Source organism: Entelurus aequoreus, linkage group LG09 (assembly GCF_033978785.1).
Source record: "Entelurus aequoreus isolate RoL-2023_Sb linkage group LG09, RoL_Eaeq_v1.1, whole genome shotgun sequence".
NCBI classification, from domain to species: domain Eukaryota; kingdom Metazoa; phylum Chordata; class Actinopteri; order Syngnathiformes; family Syngnathidae; genus Entelurus; species Entelurus aequoreus.
In genome coordinates, this window is record NC_084739.1 from 56,405,314 (window position 1) to 56,427,858 (window position 22,545).

At 41.9% G+C, this 22,545-nt stretch overlaps 1 protein-coding gene across 7 annotated transcripts in view; it reads right to left on the reverse strand.

The window, feature by feature from the left end:
* ltbp1 (latent transforming growth factor beta binding protein 1) overlaps positions 1-22,545 on the reverse strand; it is a 318,864-nt gene that overhangs the window by 162,538 nt on the left and 133,781 nt on the right. For all 7 annotated transcript variants that reach the window (XM_062058983.1, XM_062058978.1, XM_062058981.1 and 4 more), the window contains 2 exons: positions 10,546-10,746; positions 7,042-7,337 (listed from right to left, as the gene is read on the reverse strand). In XM_062058983.1, coding sequence (XP_061914967.1) covers positions 7,042-7,337; positions 10,546-10,746 — 497 coding nt within the window. The remainder of the gene's footprint in view (positions 1-7,041; positions 7,338-10,545; positions 10,747-22,545) is intronic.

Sequence of the window (22,545 nt, forward strand, 5' to 3'; positions counted from 1 at the left end):
AAAGGCCATATTGCCCAGCCCTACTTATAGCATGTGTCACGGGGCGTGCACAGTCAGCTGCTCCTTCGTCTGCACGCACCGCAGGACACGTCCATACACGCTCTGCTTCTGCTGCCACGCGCCAGCACAGCTGTGTGCAATCATCAATCGACACACCTGCTGCTGATGACATCACTCCCCATAAAAGCCAGCGTGTCCAGAGAACCAACGCTGGAACGTAGTCTCTGCTTGCAGTACGCTTTCGTCTCTGGCTCCTCACCTTTGTTTGCTCGCTCCTTGTGACCTTCGACCCTTGTGCTCATTTGTCTCTTGTTTTCCCCAGTATTCCCTCCGTCGCCTTGGAAGTGAGCAGTGCGCCTCACTTCTCTGGACCCCTCTGGATTCTGATTGCCTCCCTCGATCCTCGACCCCCACTTTGGACTTGGACCTCTGGACGCCCCTCTCAGCCCCACGGACCCCCGCTTGTTTCACGGACTCTCCTACCTGCCTCGCCCTACTGAACTGGTGACCTTCTCACTCAACACGCACTTACAACAACCACTGGTAAATATTCATTGTAACGCTTCACATAGTCCTGCAAACATACACAGTAGCATACACACTCCACCACATCATCAAGCTCAAAATAAACTGTTGAGCTTATTCTTGTTGCTGTGTCGTCTCCTTCCCCGCCGAACACAACAGTACGTTCCAGCAATGTCGGAACCGGACGGCACAAGCAGACCCAAATCCGCGTCCCTTCCTCGACCCCCCACGGCTCCTAACCTCACGGCCATGCACGCTGAGATCCAGGCACACCACGCTCGATTTTCGAGCCTGGAGAACAAGCTTGATGTCGCCTTAGCGAGCCTGCTGGCTAGACTGGAAAGCCTTAGTCCAAGCCCTGCTCCTCCACCTGTGCCGAATTACAGTGCTCCGGCAGCCGCCACCTCCTGGAGCCCCTCCAACCCCCGGTAACCCAAGATCTCCAGCCCCAGTCCCTTTGAGGGGGACTTTGAACTTTGTCGGGGTTTTTTGGTTCAGTGTGAACTCATTTTTAAGCACCAACCATCTCGCTATGCTTCTGATGGAGCGAAGATTGCGTTTGTGTTTTCATTACTCTCTGGACAGGCTCTCAAGTGGGCCACCGCAGCAGTAGACAAGACTTTGGGTCTGAGCACCAACTATGCTGCTTTTCGAGCGGAGTTCCAGGCTGTTTTCGATCACCCCGTGGACGGGAGGGATGCTGCTTCACGACTGCACTCCATCCGACAGGGTTCCCGCTCGGTTGCGGCCTACACTCTCGAGTTCCGCACTCTGGCGGCCGACAGCGAGTGGGGAGACAAGGCGCTCCAGAGTGCATTCAGGAGAGGACTGAGTGACGAGATCAAGGACGGTTTGCTGAGAGACCGACCTACCTCGTGTCGAGCCCTCATCGACCTGGCTCTCTTATTTGACCAAAGACTCAGTGAACGAGCAGCAGAGAGAGCGCAGGCTTCTGCTAGTTTTCCAGCTAGCTCATCTCCGAGACCCAAGTTTCGACCTGTCGACCACGCCGCCGTGTTTCGGCCTACACCTCCGTACATGCCAGCAGCAACTGTGGAACCCATGCAGTTGGGCAGGTCACGCCTGGAGGCGGCAGAGAGGGAAAGGAGATTCAGGCAGCATCTCTGCCTCTACTGCGGACTGGCTGGTCACCCAATCCGGAGCTGCCCGACGAGGCCAAAAGACCAGGCTCGCCACCAAGGGGGTTCCTGGTGAGCCACACAACTGTTCCCCAAATCAAGAGAGACCCAGGCATTCTCTTTCCTGCATCCCTGTCATGGAGCTCTAGGACTCTGACCGTGGGGGCCTACCTGGATTCCGGAGCAGACGAAAGTTTCATGGATCACGAGTTTGCTCGCCAAGCAGGAATAACCCTCATTCCACTGGAGACTTTCCTGCCGGCACAAGCTCTGGATGGACATCCCCTCGGGCCCATCAAGCACCGCACCGCACCCCTGTCTCTGACCCTCTCTGGGAATCACACCGAGAACATCAGCCTCTGGGTGCTCGACGCTCCCGTCGCCCCGCTTGTCCTCGGGCGATCTTGGCTTCGACAGCACGACCCTCACATATCCTGGTCCACGGGCAAGGTCCTTGCATGGAGCACTGTCTAGCACGCTAACTGCCTAAGGTCGGCAGTTCCCCCAGCCTGCAGGGCCAAGCCCACCTCACCTCCCACTGATCTCTCCTGTGTTCCCGCTGCTTATCATGACCTTTCAGCTGTTTTTGACAAGGTACGTGCGCTGTCTCTTCCCCCGCATAGACCTTATGACTACGCTATCGACCTCATTCCCAACGTTGTCCTTCCCTCCAGCAGACTTTACAATCTGTCTTTACCAGAGAAGAAGGCCATGAAGGACTACATCACTGAATCCCTTGCCTCAGGTATCATCACCCCCTCCAAGTCCCCGGTGGCAACAGGCTTCTTCTTCGTGGGAAAGAAAGACGGTTCCTTGAGGCCTTGCATTGACTACAGATTTAATTAAACAGATCAATTAAACTGCATTACTATCAAGAATAAATATCCCCTACCTCTGCTGAGCTCCTCTTTTGAGCCCCTTGCTCCTGCCACTATTTTCACCAAGCTTGATCTCCGAAATGCCTATCACCTGGTGCGAATCAAAGAGGGTGATGAATGGAAGACGGCCTTCAACACCCATCTCGGACACTTTGAGTACAGGGTGATGCCATTCGGCCTTACTAATGCACCGGCTGTTTTTCAGGCCCTCGTCAATGACGTTTTACGGGACATGTTGGACCATTTCGTTGTCGTGTACCTTGATGACATTTTGATTTTTTCCCAGAACCTGCAGGAGCACCAACGACATGTCCGCCTGGTCCTCCAACGCCTGCTGGAGAACAGGTTGTTCGTCAAAGCAGAGAAGTGTGAGTTTCACGCACCTTTAGTGGGATTCTTGGGTTTTGTTGTTGAGAAGGGCCACATAAGAGCGGACCCTAAGAAGATTGAGGCGGTACTGGAGTGGCCCCAACCCACCACGCGTACGGAACTAAGACGGTTCCTGGGATTTGCCGGATTTTATAGACGTTTCATCAGGGATTTCAGCAAGGTAGCTGCACCTCTCCACACACTCACTTCTACCAGTATTAATTTTCTGTGGACCAGGGAGGCCAGTGAGGCCTTTAGAAGATTAAAGAGGAGTTTTGTCTCTGCCCCGGTCCTCGTCCATCCTGACACGGACAACTCCTTCATCGTGGAGGTGTTTGGATGTTTTTAAGGGTTTTATAGGCGGAATTGTGCAGCTCCCATAAACTCCATTGTAAGCAAACGTTTGATCGTATTTATTTAATATTTATAATGCAAAAAAACCAAAAAACATCCATCGTCATGTCTCTCATAATGATTGTGAACGATAGGCAAAATTCCCCCAAAAAGTGCAGTTCCCTTTTAACAAAAGAGACATAAAAACAAAAAATCTGAATAAAATAATAAACATAAAATATGAATTGATTTGTATTTTGATTGGGTGAAAGAAGTATTTGAACTCCAAGAAAACATGACATAGTACTTGATGCAAGCACAGAAGTCTTATAGGTCCTTGTCGTTGTTCAGCACGGTTGCAAACATCTCAGGGTTTTTGAGGGGGGCTCACCCCTCTACAGAGCAGAGAGCGCTTTGGTTGTATAGAAAAGTACTATAAATATCTCTAATCCACTATTAGTATTATTATTATTATTCTCTCCACAGCCTGTTTTTTAGAGGCTGTCGTTTAGCAATTTGAAGTTTCAGCTCCAACTATAGATTTTCAAAAGGATTAAGGTCTGGAGATTCAAGACCTTAGTGTGTTTTCCTGTATCTTTGGCAGAGAAACATTACAAAGTAGAATGTTTTCACCGAAATATTTGACAGTAGTGATGTTGTGGTTGGATTCATATTCAGCATTTCTCTGCAAACTAAAACGTCTAATCCACTTGATGGCAAACACCTCCATTTTTCTGTTCTCCCAAGCCAGGAAACAGGGTCAGAATTATTGCTGGCTGGTAGATGATCTGATACTTATTGTACTCAATTTGAAACTACTAAAATCAGCAATGAATCAAATAGTCATTACACTCACACTGTATACAACACATAAATAATGATATTTTTAATTAATATTTGTAACAAAAGGCTTATAGTCTTTTGCTACTTTATACTGTAATGGCTCTGCAACAAACGCATCGTCCCAGCGTAGATAATATTATACCGCAGTGTGCGGAGACGCTTTAAGATACAAATCCTCGCCTCAATTACACTAAGTTTAGAAAAAGTACCATTATCATTGCAGGACAAAAGGACGAGAAATGGCTTAAGTACAGTATGTTACACACCAAGCAGGATCACACAAGAAGCCATGCTAACCACTAATGCTTTGAGGTAAAGGAGAGGCTATCCATTAAAATATCAATAATATTGATACCCAGTATTGCATCATACTAACGTGATAAGATCAATATATTTATTTTTTGTCTCATTAACATTACGATAATAAGTCTCTGGATACAGAACGGCTTGGCCAAACCCTAATAATTTTAATAGGAGCCATTAGTAGTGTTTGCTTATGTTTAGTTACTGTATTTGAGTAAGCTCTGCTTCTTCCTACTCTTTTTCGGACATGTTGTAATGAGAAACTGGAAATATGCAATGTTCCATATTGTAACTGTTTGCATGTTCGACCATTTATTTTGTTAAGAGTAACACATTTCAGGCAAAAAACAGTCTTGCCTGTCATGCTAAACATTCAAATCTGTTTGTGTGTATAAGTTGTGTGATGTCAACAAGTCGTCTGGTACAGTTCCCCAATGTCGTAGTCTGTCCAATCATTGTGTTCATGTCTATATTGACATGCTATTATTTTTTTATAGTTGACCTATTATAACAACGAAAACTGTTGTGGTGGTCTGCTTGGTATAAAACTATCATAATAATGACGTACCATGAGGCACTAGTTTCTGTTTGGCAAATAAATAACCTAATATATAAATGAAGGCATATTCTGTAATGCTGATTTACAGATATCTTCTGACTGGACAATGGATAAGTGTGAGAAAAAATATACTACAGTATTGAAATGCCATACCACTTCCAAAAGTCTTCAGAGTTTCTCCCAGATTGCCAATATACCTGTAGCGATGGGGGCGTTGTTAGGGGCCTGGTGGGGTATGGTCAAGATAATGTCAACATACATTTTGCATAATCGGCGGTGATGCATATATATATATATATATATATATATATATATATATATATATATATATATATATATATATATATATATCCAGCACCCATCAGGAGCAAGGGTGAAGTGTCTTGCCCAAGGACACAACGGACGTGACTAGGATGGTATAAGGCGGGGATTGAACCCCAGTAACCAGCAACCATCCGATTGCTGGCATGGCCACTCTACCAACTTCGCCACGCCGTATATATATATATATATATATATATATATATATATATATATATATATATATATATATATATATATATATATATATATATATATATATATATATATGTGTATATATGTATATATATATATATATATATATATATATATATATATATATATATATATATATATATATATATATATATGTGATATATATATATATATGTATATATATGTGATATATATACATATGTATGTATATATATATATGTACAGTATATATGTATGTATGTATGTATGTGTATATATATATATATATATATATATATATATATATATACACTACCGTTCAAAAGTTTGGGGTCACCCACACAATTTTGTGGAATAGCCTTAATTTCTAAGAACAAGAATAGACTGTCGAGTTTCAGGTGAAAGTTCTCTTTTTCTGGCCATTTTGAGCGTTTAATTGACCCCACAAATGTGATGCTCCAGAAACTCAATCTGCTCAAAGGAAGGTCAGTTTTGTAGCTTCTGTAACGAGCTAAACTGTTTTCAGATGTGTGAACATGATTACACAAGGGTTTTCTAATCATCAATTAGCCTTCTGAGCCAATGAGCAAACACATTGTACCATTAGAACACTGGAGTGATAGTTGCTGGAAATGGGCCTCTATACACCCATGTAGATATTGCACCAAAAACCAGACATTTGCAGCTAGAATAGTCATTTACCACATTAGCAATGTATTGTGAAGTGAAAACTTGCCAAGGGACATGTAACCAAATATTAACAATGCGGTATGTATACTTTTGACCCAGCAGATTTGGTCACATTTTCAGTAAACCCATAATAAATTCATAAAATAACCAAACTTCATGAATGTTTTTTGTGACCAACAAGTATGTGCTCCAATCACTCTATCACAAAAAAATAAGAGTTGTAGAAATGATTGGAAACTCAAGACAGCCATGGCATTATGTTCTTTACAACTGTATGTAAACTTTTGACCACGACTGTATATACATACAGATATATACATATACAACATATATACATATACATATACATGTATATATATATATATATATATATATATATATATATATATATATATATATATATATATATATATATATATATATATATATATATATATATATATATATATAAGATACCGTTTTGCTCCAGTTTTCAGTTGTTGCTGGTTGATTCTCAACATGTACTTTGTTGAGAATTTTTTAATTTTCTAGAGACTTACAAAATCATTTTCGTGACTTTTTCTTTATTAAAAACGACAAGCAAAAGATCTAACATTTTTTTCTGGTGTTACAAGAGACTGTACTCGTGTTTGGAAACCTTTTACTTCTGTCGCTTGATGTCTGTGACAAACAGCGAGAGCTGCAGCAAGCCTGACGTCACACTTGCCAAGTAATACTTAAATTGGTTTTCATATAAAAACCCTCATTTTTAGGTGATGCGGCTATTATTTTGCCATGGTGAGGCGCCAAGATAAATTACATATAGAGGAGACCCTGGTTTTCAAATTATAAAGCCTCAAAGTGTTACTGAAATAACAATAAAGATCTGATATGAATATATTGCATAATTGTTTTCTTGATTGTTTACCTGACTACCAACAGTTTCCTGGAAGCAGCGGCCCAACATGTTCTGAGAGGAAACGGGCTGGTACTGAGGAACCTGGTCACCGTGCTGGCCTGGATAGACAACGTTGTAGCCATGGTGTTGGATCTTCTGCTGGCTTTCAGAGTGATGAAAGCTGTAGCTGGAGGACGAAGAGGAGCCTGAACTTTTGGGATTGTGTCCATTACTGTGGTAGTTGTCCAGCTGAGACACCTGGTGGACTTCGACAGACGCCTCAGGAGGATGCTTGATATGGATTTTTACTATGTTGGGGCTGAATCCTGATCATGAAAAATTACAGGAAAAATAGTACTGTTGGTAAGATCATGCTATACTTAATACAATGTCCACGAGTATGTTCACATTACAGGCGGTCCTCGTGATATGTTTTGTTGTTATGTACGCACTTCCCATAAATCAATAATCCTGTACAAAAAGAGAACAAGTTATGTGCATGCAGTAGAAGAACGATTATGTAATTGGGCGTTGCTACACAAAGGTAGGGAAAGATATGTTACTCGGACAGGTTGAGGTACCGGGAGCTGGGACTTTTGGGTTATTTTTCTCAAAAGAGCTTAAGGCTTGTCTAATTTTACTGTAAAAGGTCCATGGACTCAGGAAAGTACAAACAGAACTGAAGGTCCTAAAGTACCCTAATACGGATCAACTTCCCCCTAGAAGTCCTGGTGCCCCAAAACCTTCAAAATGTACCCAAAGAGTCTGAAGGCTGGGCCAAGGGCTCTTTTGGGTGCATTTCGGACCTTTTGGGTAACCTCATCTATCAGTGGGACCACTTGGGTTCTTTTGAGACCTTCTTGGACCTCTACAGGACCTAAATGAGTCACCTCGGATGTCGTAGATATTTCCTAAATGGGATTAGGGTTAGGGTTGAGGAAACAATTACAAGTACAATTAAGTGCCAGCCAAGGTTATTTGTAGTTTTTTTGGTTCTTTGCAGGACATATTGGCTTGTCATTGGTGATTGGTGGGGATGTGAGTCACATGGTATGTCAGCAGTAGTAATATTAGCTGTTCACCTGGCGTTCTCGTAGACGTAGTGAGAGTGACAGTGGATGTCCTACTTTGCTGACCGCATTAATATTGATAGACTAAGTGCTATATAGCAGTGGTCCCCAACCTTTTTGTAACTGCGGACCGGTGAACGCTTGAAAATTTGTCCCACGGCCCTGGGTGGAGTGTTTTTTTTGGGGTTTTTTTGTCATAAAAAAATACAATCATGTGTGCATACGGACTGTATCCCTGCAGACTGTATTGATCTATATTGATAGCTTGTGTTTTTTATGTTGATTTAATTTTTTTTTTTAATTTTGTTTTGTTTTTTATTTTATTTTTTACATTTCTTGTGCGGCCCGGTACCAATCGATCCACGGACCGGTACCGGGCCGGTGGTTGGGGACCACTGCTATATAGCACTTAGTTAGGGAAGTTATTTCACTATTTTTTTCAAGCAAATAAATATTTAAAACGCAACAACATTAAAACAATCATTTTTGGACAAGTCAACTTGTAAGGCAGGTACAAGTTTTTCCCCTCTTTAGCCTCTCTGCGACTATATTTGCCTTTTTGTGGATAGCCGCCTAACAATGCTTTCTAAAAGCTAAAGCGATGAAGGACAACGTCGCATGTTCTTTTTAGTGAACTTTTTTTCCCTTCATGATGTCTCCCAAGCATGGTAGAAGACTCTTCTTAAGGCAGTGCGTCACAGAAAAGAAGAGTGAAATCAGAGGTGGTAAAATGTTGAGAATGTGTAGGTATCAACATTGATTGCATGTTCGATGCAAGCCACTCAAAGGTTGTGAGCATCATGAAGAACAAAGATGATATACCGTTATATGAATATGTGAAAGCATCTGCTCCAATGAAATGATAACGCTGATAAGTACGCAGTGTAATGGTCTCATTAATGATACTTCCTGTCTCTTCCTCCTTGGCCACACCCCTTCCAGTGTGCAAGACAACCACAGGAATAAAGTCAGGAATTGTTCTCTTCTTTATGACAGTGTTCTATCCCAGCAGGCACAAGAAATTGATACAACGTTGACTATACGTACATGTCCTCGAAAACTGACTTCGAAACAACGCTGCAAAATAGTTGTATTTGTAAATTGAGACAATGTTGGTGTCTAACGTTGGATCCACGTTGTTGGTTAGGATATTACCAAATTTCAATGGTCAAATCAACGTCACAACCTGACATTGAATAAACGTCAAAAAGCATGTTGTTTTAACGTTGTATTTGTGTTGTCAAATATTCTTTGAAAAATGACCAAAATTCAATGGTCAAGTCAACATCAGAACCCAACATTGATTAAACGTTGTCAAAAAGCATGTTGTTCCAACGTTAGGTGTGAGTTGCTCAATGTCAGGACTAGAGATGTCCGATAATAGCTTTTTTGCCGATATCCAATATTCCGATATTGTCCAACTCTTTATTACCGATTCCGATATCAACCGATACCGATATATACAGTCGTGGAATTAACACATTATTATGCTTAATTTTGTTGTGATGCCCCGCTGGATGTATTAAACAATGTAAAAAGGTTTTCCAAAATAAATCAAGTTTTTTTTTTCATGTTATGGAAAAAATGCCAACATGGCACTGCCATATTTATCATTGAAGTCCCAAAGTGCATTATTTTTTTTAACATGCCTCAAAACAGCAGCTTGGAATTTGGGACATGCTCTCCCTGAGAGAGCATGAGGAGGTTGAGGTGGGCGGGGTTGAGGTGGGGGTAGCGGGGGGTGTATATTGTAGCGTCCCGGAAGAGTTAGTGCTGCAAGGGGTTCTGGGTATTTGTTCTGTTGTGTTTATGTTGTGTAACGGTGCGGATGTTCTCCCGAAATGTGTTTGTCATTTTTGTTTGGTGTGGGTTCACAGTGTGGCGCATATTTGTAACAGTGTTAAAGTTGTTTATACGGACACCCTCAGTGTGACCTGTATGGCTGTTGATCAAGTATGCCTTGCATTCATTTGTGTGTGTGAAAAGCCGTAGATATTATGTGACTGGGCTGGCACACAAAGGAAGTGCCTTTAAGGTTTATTGGTGCTCTGAATTTCTCCCTACGTCCGTGTACACAGAGGCGTTTTAAAAAGTCATAAATTTTACTTTTTGAAACCGATACCGATAATTTTAAAACCGATACTGATAATTTTCGATATTACATTTTAAAGCATTTATCAGCCGATAATATCGGCAGTCCGATATTATCGGACATCCCTAGTTAGGACCTAATTCAACAAGTCCTCAATGTTATTTAAATGTCTTGTGTCTGCTGGGTATAAATATGTTGTTTGTTCTGTGTACAGTATGACTAACTTAGGTGTTCTTTTAAACATCATTTAGCTTTAAGTCCCCAGTATAACCAACGTTAAACCCGAATTACATCGCCGCCGTAGGAACAGAACTCGTACGTAGAACGAGGACCTCCTGTATAAGTCAGTCTGGCATCACTATAGCAACTCACCAGCACCGTTGCTGTAGGTCAGAGGCAAGGTGTGTGTGGAATGGACCTGAGTTTGACTGTAGCTGCCTGAAGTCTGTTGGTGCTGTTGGTGTCCGCCCTGAACTGGAATCTGGCAGAACTTTCCAGTGAAGTTTGGAGGGCATTGGCACTTGTCCCTGGCGCTGCACTTGCCACCATTAATGCAAGGCAGATGACACACAACTAGGGAAAGAAACAAGCATTACAAGCAAAATCAAGAACTCACTCTGAAATCATTGGCATGATGGTCTGCTGCCTATTAGGGGTGCTGGGGGAAAAAAAATTCTTATTCAAATCGCAATTTTATATGATTCTTAATCAATTCAAAATGTTCAAGAATTGATTTTTAAAAACAAATTTTCAAGTTCATGTTGCACTGTTCAATGTTCAATATTAAAGTGCTTATCTTTAACAATAAATAGCCTAATAATAAACCAGTGTTTTGTTGCTTTTCATGTCTTCCAAGCCTATGATAATGTGAATTAACTAATTATGACAATAATTTGTTGACACAAAAGAAATGGCAATCACTTTTACCTACAAAGGACACACAGCTAAGTAGTAAGCTTCCTATTAGCAAATTTAATTTTACATTAATTTCCATATTGTGTAAAGGACCAAAAAAAAATGTCCTGCCCTTTTCTGACTTTGAGCCCCTGCCCCTCTATAATCATGTGCACGTCCCTGGCAACCACACAATATATGCAATATTTTTTCCACATAAAACATTTTAAAGTGATATTTTTTAACAAATAATTCATTATAACATAGATTTTTAGTCTTTTTTTTTTTTTTTAGCAATGGCAAAAAAAAGAAAAATAAACAAAGACAAAATTTAAAAAACAGCCTGCATGGCAGCTTTGTGTCAACATTGCAACTTTTTCTTGTTAGATTTCACCTCATTCCACTTTTTTAAAATGTTTTTTTAAATTTTTGCAATATTATCAATTTTGCAATTTTTGCAGAATGTGTGGCGGGCCGGTAAACAATTAGCTGCGGGCCGCAAATGGCCCCCGGGCCGCACTTTGGACACCCGTGCTTTATATAATCTTATTTCATCCCAAATTACCGGCTGATGTCACAAACAGCGCTGTGAGTAAGAGAGATGGAAAATAAAATGATTTTAGCTTCCTAATCAGAGCTGCTCATTTGATAGAACTCACAAGTGCATGTCTCAATTTTGGTTGATGAAAGGGACAAGCGGTAGAAAATGGATTGATGGATAAAATATCAATAAGTAACAATGATGTCTGATGTAGTAGTTGTCTTGATTTAAGTTTATACACTGCAAATACTCTAAATCTTAAAAATAATATTTTGTCTGATTTCCAGTCAGTCGGTCTAAGTTTAGCATTCATAAATGCACAGCCATGAATATACTGAAATATCTCGTTTAGTCTTGGTTTTTTTTCAAAATGAAACCAATTGGTTGTTCATTATTCAGTGAAACGTGTTATTTTCTCGTAGGTGTTTATAATTGCTCTTTAACCAAGCAAAAATATGTTTTATCCGATTAATAGATTAAAACAAATACATTTTCATTAGAGCGCTCCATCACTAAATATTTGATAGCTGCAGTCCTGATATGAACCCCTGGTTTGTTTTGCGAAGTTTAAACACCTTTGATTACTGTGGTATTAGGTTTTTAAAAATGACCCATTTTATGAAACATACTGATAATACATGTCAATAATTACATCACAGTTACAGAGGAGCTTAAATGATAACAGCGTACTACATAGTGCAAAGAACAGCAAACTATCCCAATAAACTATATTTTCAGATCTTTTATATAACAAGAATGTACAGCTAACCATAGCAGAATGACTATTAGCACATAATTACATGTAACTACTTGATATATATGAGAACTTTATTCAAATGACAGATACAGTGATAGAAAGATGTCTGTTCCTAACAAACATGGTTTCTATTGGCATCATCAAATCTAATTGAATGCTATTTCTAATGCCACTTAAAGAATTTAATGCCCACATCCTGTCGCATATGGACATTATATGAAGTCATCCATCCATCCATTTTCTACCGCTTATTCCCTTCGGGGTCGCGGGGGGTGCTGGAGCCTATCTCAGCTACAATCGGGCGGAAGGCGGGGTACACCCTGGACAAGTCGCCACCTCATCGCAGGGCCAACACAGATAGACGGACAACATTCACACTCACATTCACACACTAGGGCCAATTTAGTGTTGCCAATCAACCTATCCCCAGGTGCATGTCTTTGGAGGTGGGAGGAAGCCGGAAGATCCCGAGGCCGGGATTGAACTCACGACTACTCAAAAGCTTACAATTATCTGTATACATAAGCATTTGACAATGATAATCTTGAATAGTTGAACATTTTACATTAAATGTTACTATCTAGTGAATTGGCTCACAAGATATTTTCATCTGAGAATTTATTTGTATATATTTATTTTTTTGAAGTGGTAGCAGCAGCTTACAGTTGTGGTGGTGACAGATAGTTTTTGAGGGCTGGTCTTGAACTGGAGAAGAAGCTACTTAACCAACAGGAAGCTAGGCAAAAATATGTTTACTGTGCTAAATATATCTTGTGGCATACCCCAGGGATCAATGATGGGACCAAAATTATTTAATCTCTATATAAACAACATTGGAAAGTTACAAATGACTTGAAGGGGAACTGCTCTTTTCTTTGGAATTTTGCCGTTTGTTCACAATCATTATGAACGACAGAAAGACACTTTTTTTTTTTTTTTTTTTAGGATTTTAAAGATGAAAAAAAGCTTGCAAGATGCGGCTAATGGGAGTCATCACTGTAGCCTTCAAAGCCCTCTAAAACAACTTCCAAAAAAAACCTCCAACGTTTTATATATATATATATATATATATATATATATATATATATATATATATATATATATATATATATATATATATATATATATATATATATATATATAATGTAGTAACAGACACATTCATAACAATATGTAATATGTTCAATATTTACTGTATTTTGGTCATTTTAAGCAATACCGGAACTTATTTCTTTAGCACATTTCATTCTGTTCCCATTGGATCGCACTTCCAAACGCAAGTGTTTTCTGATCATGGCAGACTTGGTAACAGACAATGAAGACATCTCATCTGATTTCTGGAGGATTCACAACCCTATCTTTTTTAACCTGAATATACGGAGGATGAACTGCTGATTATAGAAGCGAGCACGGACAGAGGGTGAAACGTTTGGAGCAGACGGAAGCCGAGAGAGTGAGGGACGGCGTGACTTAAGCTGTAAATGTGGAACTCGGAGCCAACTATGCCGACATAAATGGGGTGCTTACCAAAACTCAATTGGAAGAACTTCCATGGCCAGCTGGACCAAACGGACAACTTTTCGAGTGAGTCACTATAATATTAATCAAGATACATGTAGCACGTCATGCTTGTTATTACAACTACGGTGCCTATGGTGTCGAGGTAGCTGTGTACAAACAAAACATAAAATGTGGGCTAATACTTTACAGATACTGTAATATGATTGTTCATGTTTTCCAGTCAGTACAGATTGGTGTCCTGTCGCGTTGTGTTGTGTACTACAAACTCAAAAGTCATTCAGCTGTTGACACAGTAGCTAGCTGACAGCTAATGCTGTAGCATGTCGTTGCAAGGCTATGTGTTGTAACAATGTCGCTACATCTTGGTTATTATACAGGTTACGGAAAGTAAATTAAGTATTGTGGGCAGATTTTGGATGCCTTTTTAAAGTGATTTAGGGGTTGAATGGATTGCTCACATTAGCTGCACTGCTGGCCACCAAGAAGGAACCGATTATAACTAATAAGAATGCAGGAAAAAACCCAAAACTTTTGTCTTCTTGTCTTTCATAATGATTGAACGAAGTGCAGTTCCCCTTTAAAGTTAGTGTAGTATTATTTGTAACTGTGTTTCGTTCGGGAAAGAACACACAGAAGCTAATACAAATAATATTAGAACAAATTAATACATTAAAAAGGTGGTTTGACAAAAATCAAGCTGTGCGCCTTGTTATTATATATATTTATTAATATATATAATAAATACATAGAGCAACATCGCCCCCTTGTGTCTGTGCCGTCAACTCCCTCCTGCAAACATAACAGTAAGTTCCGGCCAAATTAATTATAAGGACCTGACGGCACAGATTTTCCCATTGTCTTTAGGCCCGCCCCCAGTAACTTATTTTTTTGCCACTCAAGATCTCTTTTTCTTTTTTTCACTCCACCCGGGAACATTTTTTCTAGTCCTGATCGCCTATCTTGGAGGGGAATGTTTAGCAGTGATATTGGGTAAGAGGAATTTACCTGCCACCTGGACACCCTCCTCCCACCCTCAGTGACTGTTCCTCAGTCAACAGGAAGCGTCTGGCATCCGCTGTCAGAGAGGGGGGATGGTACCGACGGCTGTGCTGGTGGGGTAGCACAGCTGTGGCCAGCAAAACCGCTACCACCGGTCTTTCGGTTTGCCTGGCCGCACCTACCAACCAGACTACCAGCACATGCTCCAGGACTGGTCCCCGACCAAGCACACACTCCACGGCTGGCCCCCGACCCAGCCCACACTCCACGGCTGGTCCCCGACCCAACACTTGCTCCTGGGCTGGTTCCTACACCAGCACTCACTCCCAGGCTGGATACCAGACCAGCACCCGCTGCCAGGCTGGATCCCAGACCAGCACCCGCTCCGAGGCTGGATCCCCGACCAGCACCCGTTCCTAGGCTGTTGCCCATGCCAGTACCCGCTCCTAGACTGGTGCCCATACCAGTACCAGCACCCGGACTGGTCCTCAAACCAGTACCAGCTTCAAGACTGGCCCCTGTACCAGCACCTGCACCCTGACTGGTTCCCGAGTCAGCACCAGGGCCAGCAACACCGGCTTCAGCACCACGGCCAGCAGCGCCAGCTTCAGCACCAAGGCCAGCAGCGCATGCTTCAGCACCACGGCCAGCAGCGTCGGCTTCAGCACCACGGCCAGCGCCTGCTTCTGCACCTCAGCCAGCACATGCTTCAGCTCCTCATTCAGCTCCTCAGCCTGCGACCTCCACGTCTTTGGCTGCGACAACATCATCCTACACGTCTCCAGCTCCAAAGACATCGTCCTCCAAGTCTCCGGCTCCGACAACATCATCCTCCACGTCTCCAGCATCGTCGCCCCCGCGACCTCCGGCTGGCCCCCACACGCGGCGCCCTCTGTGGCCAGAGCATAGACCCTTTCTGCGCCAACAGCAGCGACGCCCAGGACGTGGACCTCGTTGGCTGCTGTGGGTCTAGTGCCACTCGTGTCCACCTTCCTGACGGCCAAGAAGGTGGCCGTTCCTTGACCGTCCGACTCGCCAGCTGCAGCAGCGGTCTACTCGCCGCCACCACCAGACACGGGGACACTTGGGCCGGCGACCCACCACCAGTTCCCATCCTCCGCCCTCCCTTGTCTCTTGATCTCGTTTTTCTGCTTTCAGTCCAAGGACATCTGGGATCTGTCCATAAGGAGGGGGGTACTGTCACGGCGCGGGCTCGAACCCGCTTTTCTCCGGCAGCTGGGTCTGCCGGCACCTCCGTTGGCAGCGCGCCTAGACATGCCCCTGCTCGCGCTGGCCGCATCACGCCCACATGCCGGCAAGGCTTTGGGCGATCAGCAATCAGCACACCTGGGACTGATGATGGCGAGCTGAATAAAGACCAGTGGACCCAAGGATCCTGGCTGGAATTTAATCTTCTGTTCGTAGTAAGCATCCCGTGTCTGGCTTCCCTCTCGTGTGCTGGATCGCTCTCCGTGTCTTCCGAGTTCCCTTGTCTGATCTCCCTTGTGTCTTCCCGCAGTTCTTCCCGTGTCTTCCATAATCGAGCTGTGCGCCTCGACTTCCCCTTTGGACTTTGGACTGCCAACCTCGATCCTCGATCCCCCCGCTTTGCACACTGACCTCTTGACGTATCTCTCAGCCCCACGGACCTACCGCTTGTTTCACGGACCTTCTTCTGCTTTGTCCTTCCTCTCGCCCAACACATCACAGTAATACACAACAATTAATTACACACATAGTCACACACACATACACCCCTTTTGGATTAGTCACACTCCATTCTCTTGTTTAGTTCATATTCTTAGTATTGGTTGTTATTATATATATTTATTAATATATATAATAAATACATAGAGCAAAATCGCCCCCTTGTGTCTGTGCCGTCAACTCCCTCCTACAAACATAACAATCTGGTGCATTCGCAAACAGTCAAAATTATGTACAAAGCAAACTATAACCTGCTACCCAAGAATGTGCAACAATTCTTCTCAACAAAAGAGGATAAATAAAACCTTACAGAAAAATCTAACTTAAAACATTTGCATACAACACTTTGTGTAAGACCCTCAGCATATCAGCATGTGGAGCTACATTTTGTAATGGTTTGGGCAAAGAAGTCAAACAATGTACTAATATGATCTCAAAGTGTTTACAAAGTACAAAGAAAAAGATTCCTAAAAAACATGCTTATTGAAAATAGGATTATCTTAGTCATCGCATGATGTGAATTAAAACTTACTTAACTTTCAAACAGGGCCGCGGTCAAGGTTAAGGTTGGTCTTCTCTTGTATGTTATCAAGTCATTTACAAAAGGTAAACATGGTAGGCTATAGGCTACTAGGAGCCAGAAGCTACACAACAGCTAAGCACACAATAACACACAAGCTAGACATACTGATAAATTGTCATGTCCATGTGTGTTTGTTTTCTTTGTCTTTCCCTTTCAATTAAAGTACAAGAGGGTTCACTCTGTGCATCGCTATCAGCACCTTGGCGTGTTTATTCAATAGCAGAATTAAATGAACAAACTAAATCCTCGTCAGTCATCCACAATCTTTATCTCGGTGGGCTGAGGGGGAGAGGGGCGCTAGCTTACACACACGATGCACGTGTGTTTAGCACGTAAGCAAGTTTTGCTCGTCGCGACTCGCTAAAAAAAATAAAAGGAAAAAAGATGATTGCAAAGTCAAAAGTCCAGTGTGGAAATATGTTGGCCTCAAACAAGTGAGCAAAATGAGCCCATCAACAGGGACGAATGAGCAAGTATGCCTAACTTGTTGGAAAGTGATAGCAACAACAAAAAAACAAACCACCTGACCTAGTTTTTCCAATTGAGGAAAAAACTGCACTTCAAGATGTTCGACATCAATTAAAGGTAATGTTTTGCTAACGGAGATTGAGAGTCAATGTAATTGTTTTGCTTGTTTACTTATTTCGGATAATAGAAAGTTATTGACCTCCCAATTACAATGGCAATAAAACGTTTATTGCTTTGAAAGGAATATTTTTAATATTATTATTGTTCTCATAAATTATGATAACATTTGGGCTTAATTTGGTCTCAAAATAATGCTGACAAAAATATAGTTTATCGGCAATAATTTGTGGGCCTAACTTACACACACAAAGTACAGTATCCAAGGCAAAAGCGTATTTATAAAGTATCCAATATCAAACGTGTCCGCATCATTAAAATTACTGCGTCATAAGCTTAACTTAATAAATTAATGGTTTGTTGTTTAAAAAAAACAAAAAACAGTTATTACTCCAATTTAACTTAAAGACAACATAAGTCCATTTTAAACAGTTAATAATAAATAGGTTGGTGTTTTCATAACTACCATTGTTCTCTGTTAGACTAATTTCTCTTAATAAAACGTTTTCCAACATTCCACACTACAAAATGATGAAAGTATGTATGATTCCTGCTAACATTGTATCAGATCAATATCGATATCAGCCAATACTCAAAAGTCCAATATCGGCATCGTATCAGAAGTGTAAAAGTTGTATCGGCACACCCATATTTTGTGTTATGGTATAACGTCCCTTCCTCTTCAGAGTACTATGACTGACAAGGACAACATTAATTTTCCTGAGGGAACTCTCCTGAAGGAATCAATAAAGTACTATCTATCTATCTATCAAACTCCTACAGAAAAATCTTTTAACAGACCAAATTGAAAAAAATAAGACTTCAAAGGCAACAGAGTAAAGTAATTTTTACATGGCCAGACGGGACATCTGAGGATCCAAACATTGAGAAAAACCCACTCTTGCAATTCCTTGCAGTTATAAAACATGAAGATAAACACAACACTTAAATGTGTTCCACTGAGTTCAACAAGTTTCTTCTTGTTCAAGTTTCCCCTCGTCTAATGTTTCTCCATCTGTCAGCTCAAGACACTGACATGCTCTATGAATGACGAAAGCAGTCTCACTTCTATGAGTGTGTGCAACATGTAACACACTACATTACACAGAGGCAGTTTTATCATACCCTGGGCTTAAATTCATGTTGTATACACCTTAGTCACAGAAATTGAATGTGCTCACTTTCTTTTGTTTAACAACTAACACATTTTGTGTGCTCCTGTTCTCTGACAGCCAGATACATTGTGTTAACCAGAAGTAGCGTTAGGTTCACTCTTCTGCAGAGCAATCCCATTTGAGCCATTCCTTATGTTGGAAGAACAAGATAGCAAGAAAACATGTTTGGAAAAAGGCGAAGCAGTTGAGTGAATTTAGAATATAACATTAAAGTTAAAAGTTAAAGTACCAATGATTGTCACACACACACTAGGTGTGGCGAAACTATTCTATGCATTTGACCCATCACCCTTGATCACCCCCTGGGAGGTGAGGGGAGCAGTGGGCTGCGCCCGGAGATCATATTTGGTGATTTAACCCCCAATTCCAACCCTTGATGCTGAGTGCCAAACAGGGAGGTAATGGGTCCCATTTTAATAGTCTTTGGTATGACTCGGCCGGGGTTTGAACTCACAACCTACCGATCTCAGGGCAGACACTCTAACCACTAGGCCACTGTTAAACATTTAAATCCAACCTTCCTTTGACAGGAGAGAGCTGTAGGAGTCATTAGTGGAAACGGATACATGGCACCCGCAAAGTCAATGTTACAGTTTAATATAATAATATAACAGTTAAACTTATTGAAATTCAATAAACTGGTAGAGTGCAGTATTCTAAAAATGATGTTTAAACAGATTTGTAAAAAGAGAAAAATTATGATCTAAAAGTAACTGAGATTTTTTTTAAATCTATATCTATGACAGTCTCAATACAAAGATGCATTTCAATCAAAGTGTTAAATTTATGGAACAAACTTGACAGTAGGGTTGTATATCCTTAGGATTTTATCAATACTACTTCCTCAATATTCCTTATCAAAACCGGTATTTATTGGTACTCTTATCAGTGCTACATGTAATTGGTGTATATAAATGTGTGTGGAAAAAAAATGTTTTATTACTATTTTATTAACATATGAGGTTGTACACAAGCAACATCATGTAACATCTCACAGCAGGGAAATCTTATCAACACCTACTTTTTAAGCCCTAAAGAAGTTAACTATGTGTGCAGTGCAACGTGCAATGCAGTTGTTATACCATACCATACCATACCAACTTTATTTATACAGCCCTTTAAAAACAACCACAGTTGAAGAACAAAGGGTTGTACAGCACAAAGAAATACAGGCAAAGGACAGACAAAAAAATTACATTTAAAACAGAGATAAAATACACATTGAAAAAGCAAATACAAATTATCTTAAGAACAATTTGTTAGATAAAAAGCAGTTAAAAAACAGTTTAAACAGTTCAAAGTATCATGCTGGGTTAAAAGCCAGTGAGTAAAAATGGGTTTTAAGAATGGTCTTAAAAGTAGCCAAAGAATGGGCCTGTCTCACATCGAGAGGGAGATCGTTCCAAAGTTTGGGACCCGCAACAGAGAAGGCTCTGTCCCCTCTAAGCTTGCGCTTTGATTTGGGTACCTTCAGGAGCAGCTGATCAGCTGACCTGAGGGACCGGGTGGGGGCATAGAGGTGGAGCATCTCAGAGAGGTACGGTGGGGCAAGACCTTGTAAGGATTTAAAAACGAGTAAAATAATTTAAAAATTGACTCTAAAAGACAAAGGCAGCCAGTGGAGGGAGGCTCAAACAGGAGTAATGTACTCTCTTTTTCTTGTGTTTGTTAGAAGTCGAGCAGCTGCATTTTGGAACAGCTGCAGACGTGAGAGAGAGGATTGACTAATTCTAAAATACAAAGAGTTACAGTAATCCAGCCGAGATGTAATAAAGGCATGGCTTACTGTCTCAAACTGTTGCCTAGTTATGTCATCTTCTTGTAAAGACCACGCAGATCCATCAATGTGTTTCTATTCATTACAATTATACTCAGCTGGAAATAATATTTATGCAGCGCACAGACCTTTAACATGATATATCATATCAAATATATCATACAAATCAATACAATCTATTAGCACGTTAGGTGGGTGTGCATTTAAGTCCAGCACGGGGCCACGGGAACCACCCGCCCCACCCCTGCATGGACCCCAACAAAGCACGCCACACGAACACACGAAAGCGCCACGACTGACCGCGTGCGGGGACTAGACCCAGCAGGCCCCCGGCGAGCCGGGCATCTGGAAGAAGGGTGGGCAGCGGGACCCAGGAGCCCCCAGACACAAAGCCCAGCCACAGCAGCCCGGAACACCGACCTATGCGGGGAAAGCAAGCTCCGAGGGCAACACTAGTGTCCAAAGTATACATATAAAAAAATATATAAATATATAATAATAATTACATACACACATACTGTATATATAAACAGCAGCGATCAAGCCCCGGAACCCACCATCCACCGAGAATCGCCCGATTCATCCCCCGCCCCACAGGTCTGGCCTCTGGTCGCCCCCCCTAAACACAATTCCCTACAAGCCAAATGAAAACGAAAACGAAACCAGCAAGTTCGCCAGCCCCGACAACCACCATGCGCATGTGACGCCACAGACCACAATAGCGGCCCCCCCACTCAGCAACCACGGGCTCCCGCGCTACAAACAAATGGCAGCAAAGACCACCACTGCAAAACCCCGACAGTCAGCACCACCGCACCAAAACAAAATGACCAAAAAATCGCAACCGACAACCACATGCGGACAGAACCATGGAGACCAACCAGCGCCAGTCCGCTGGCCAGCCCAAATGCCAACATGCAAACAAGAGACATTAATGACCACACCCCACCAAGAAACTCCGCTCCCCAATCCAAAACCTCACAAACGTATCACCGGCTAAACAACCGAGCAACACCACTCACATCAAACAAAAAAGCTGCGCTGCCCCTGCACCAAGCTATTAATACAAACCCCACAACGCAAAGCCGAAACAGACGGGCACGGACCCCGCCTAACAGGAAGTGAACCTGTGCGACGCAACATAAACCAGAAGCAAAACAACCGACCATCCAATCCGCAGCCATAAAAAAACACTCCAAAACGTCAAAAACCAAAACGGATGACATATGACTAACACATCCAAACCAAACACACAAATAAAAACACCGTGGCCCCCATGAAGCCAGAACATCCAATGACCCCTCTGCCAAGAAAGTCTATTGCACGGCTACTCAACCCAGTCATTCAAAAAAACACATAAAACAACACAGCCCTGCTAAAAGAACACAACTTGTGATATAAAAATATATGAAAGTGAAAAATAAAAATAATTTCAGCCAGCAAAAAAAGCTGGATGTCATTGGAAGGAGTCACAGATAGGCAGGCCCATCTCAAGGTCACATCTGTGGAAGAACCCCCAAGCCAAGCTCAGTGTTTTTTTTAATCGGATCCCTATGACACCTTACCTTTTCCCCAAAATCATGTCCCCTGGTTTGGCACTAAATAATAATAATAATACCATTAATGCGAGAGCCCAGCATATCTTGTCAGGCTGCAAGACATTGTCCCAAGGCCACTATTGGTGGCGACACAACCAGGTGCTCAGGAAATTGGCAGAAATGGCAAAGTCATGCAGACAGAAGACCAACAGCAGACCTCTTGCTCCAGCAAAACCCGCTATTTTGTATATAAGAGCCGGAGAGATCACCAGCACAACCCACAGAAGAAAGACAG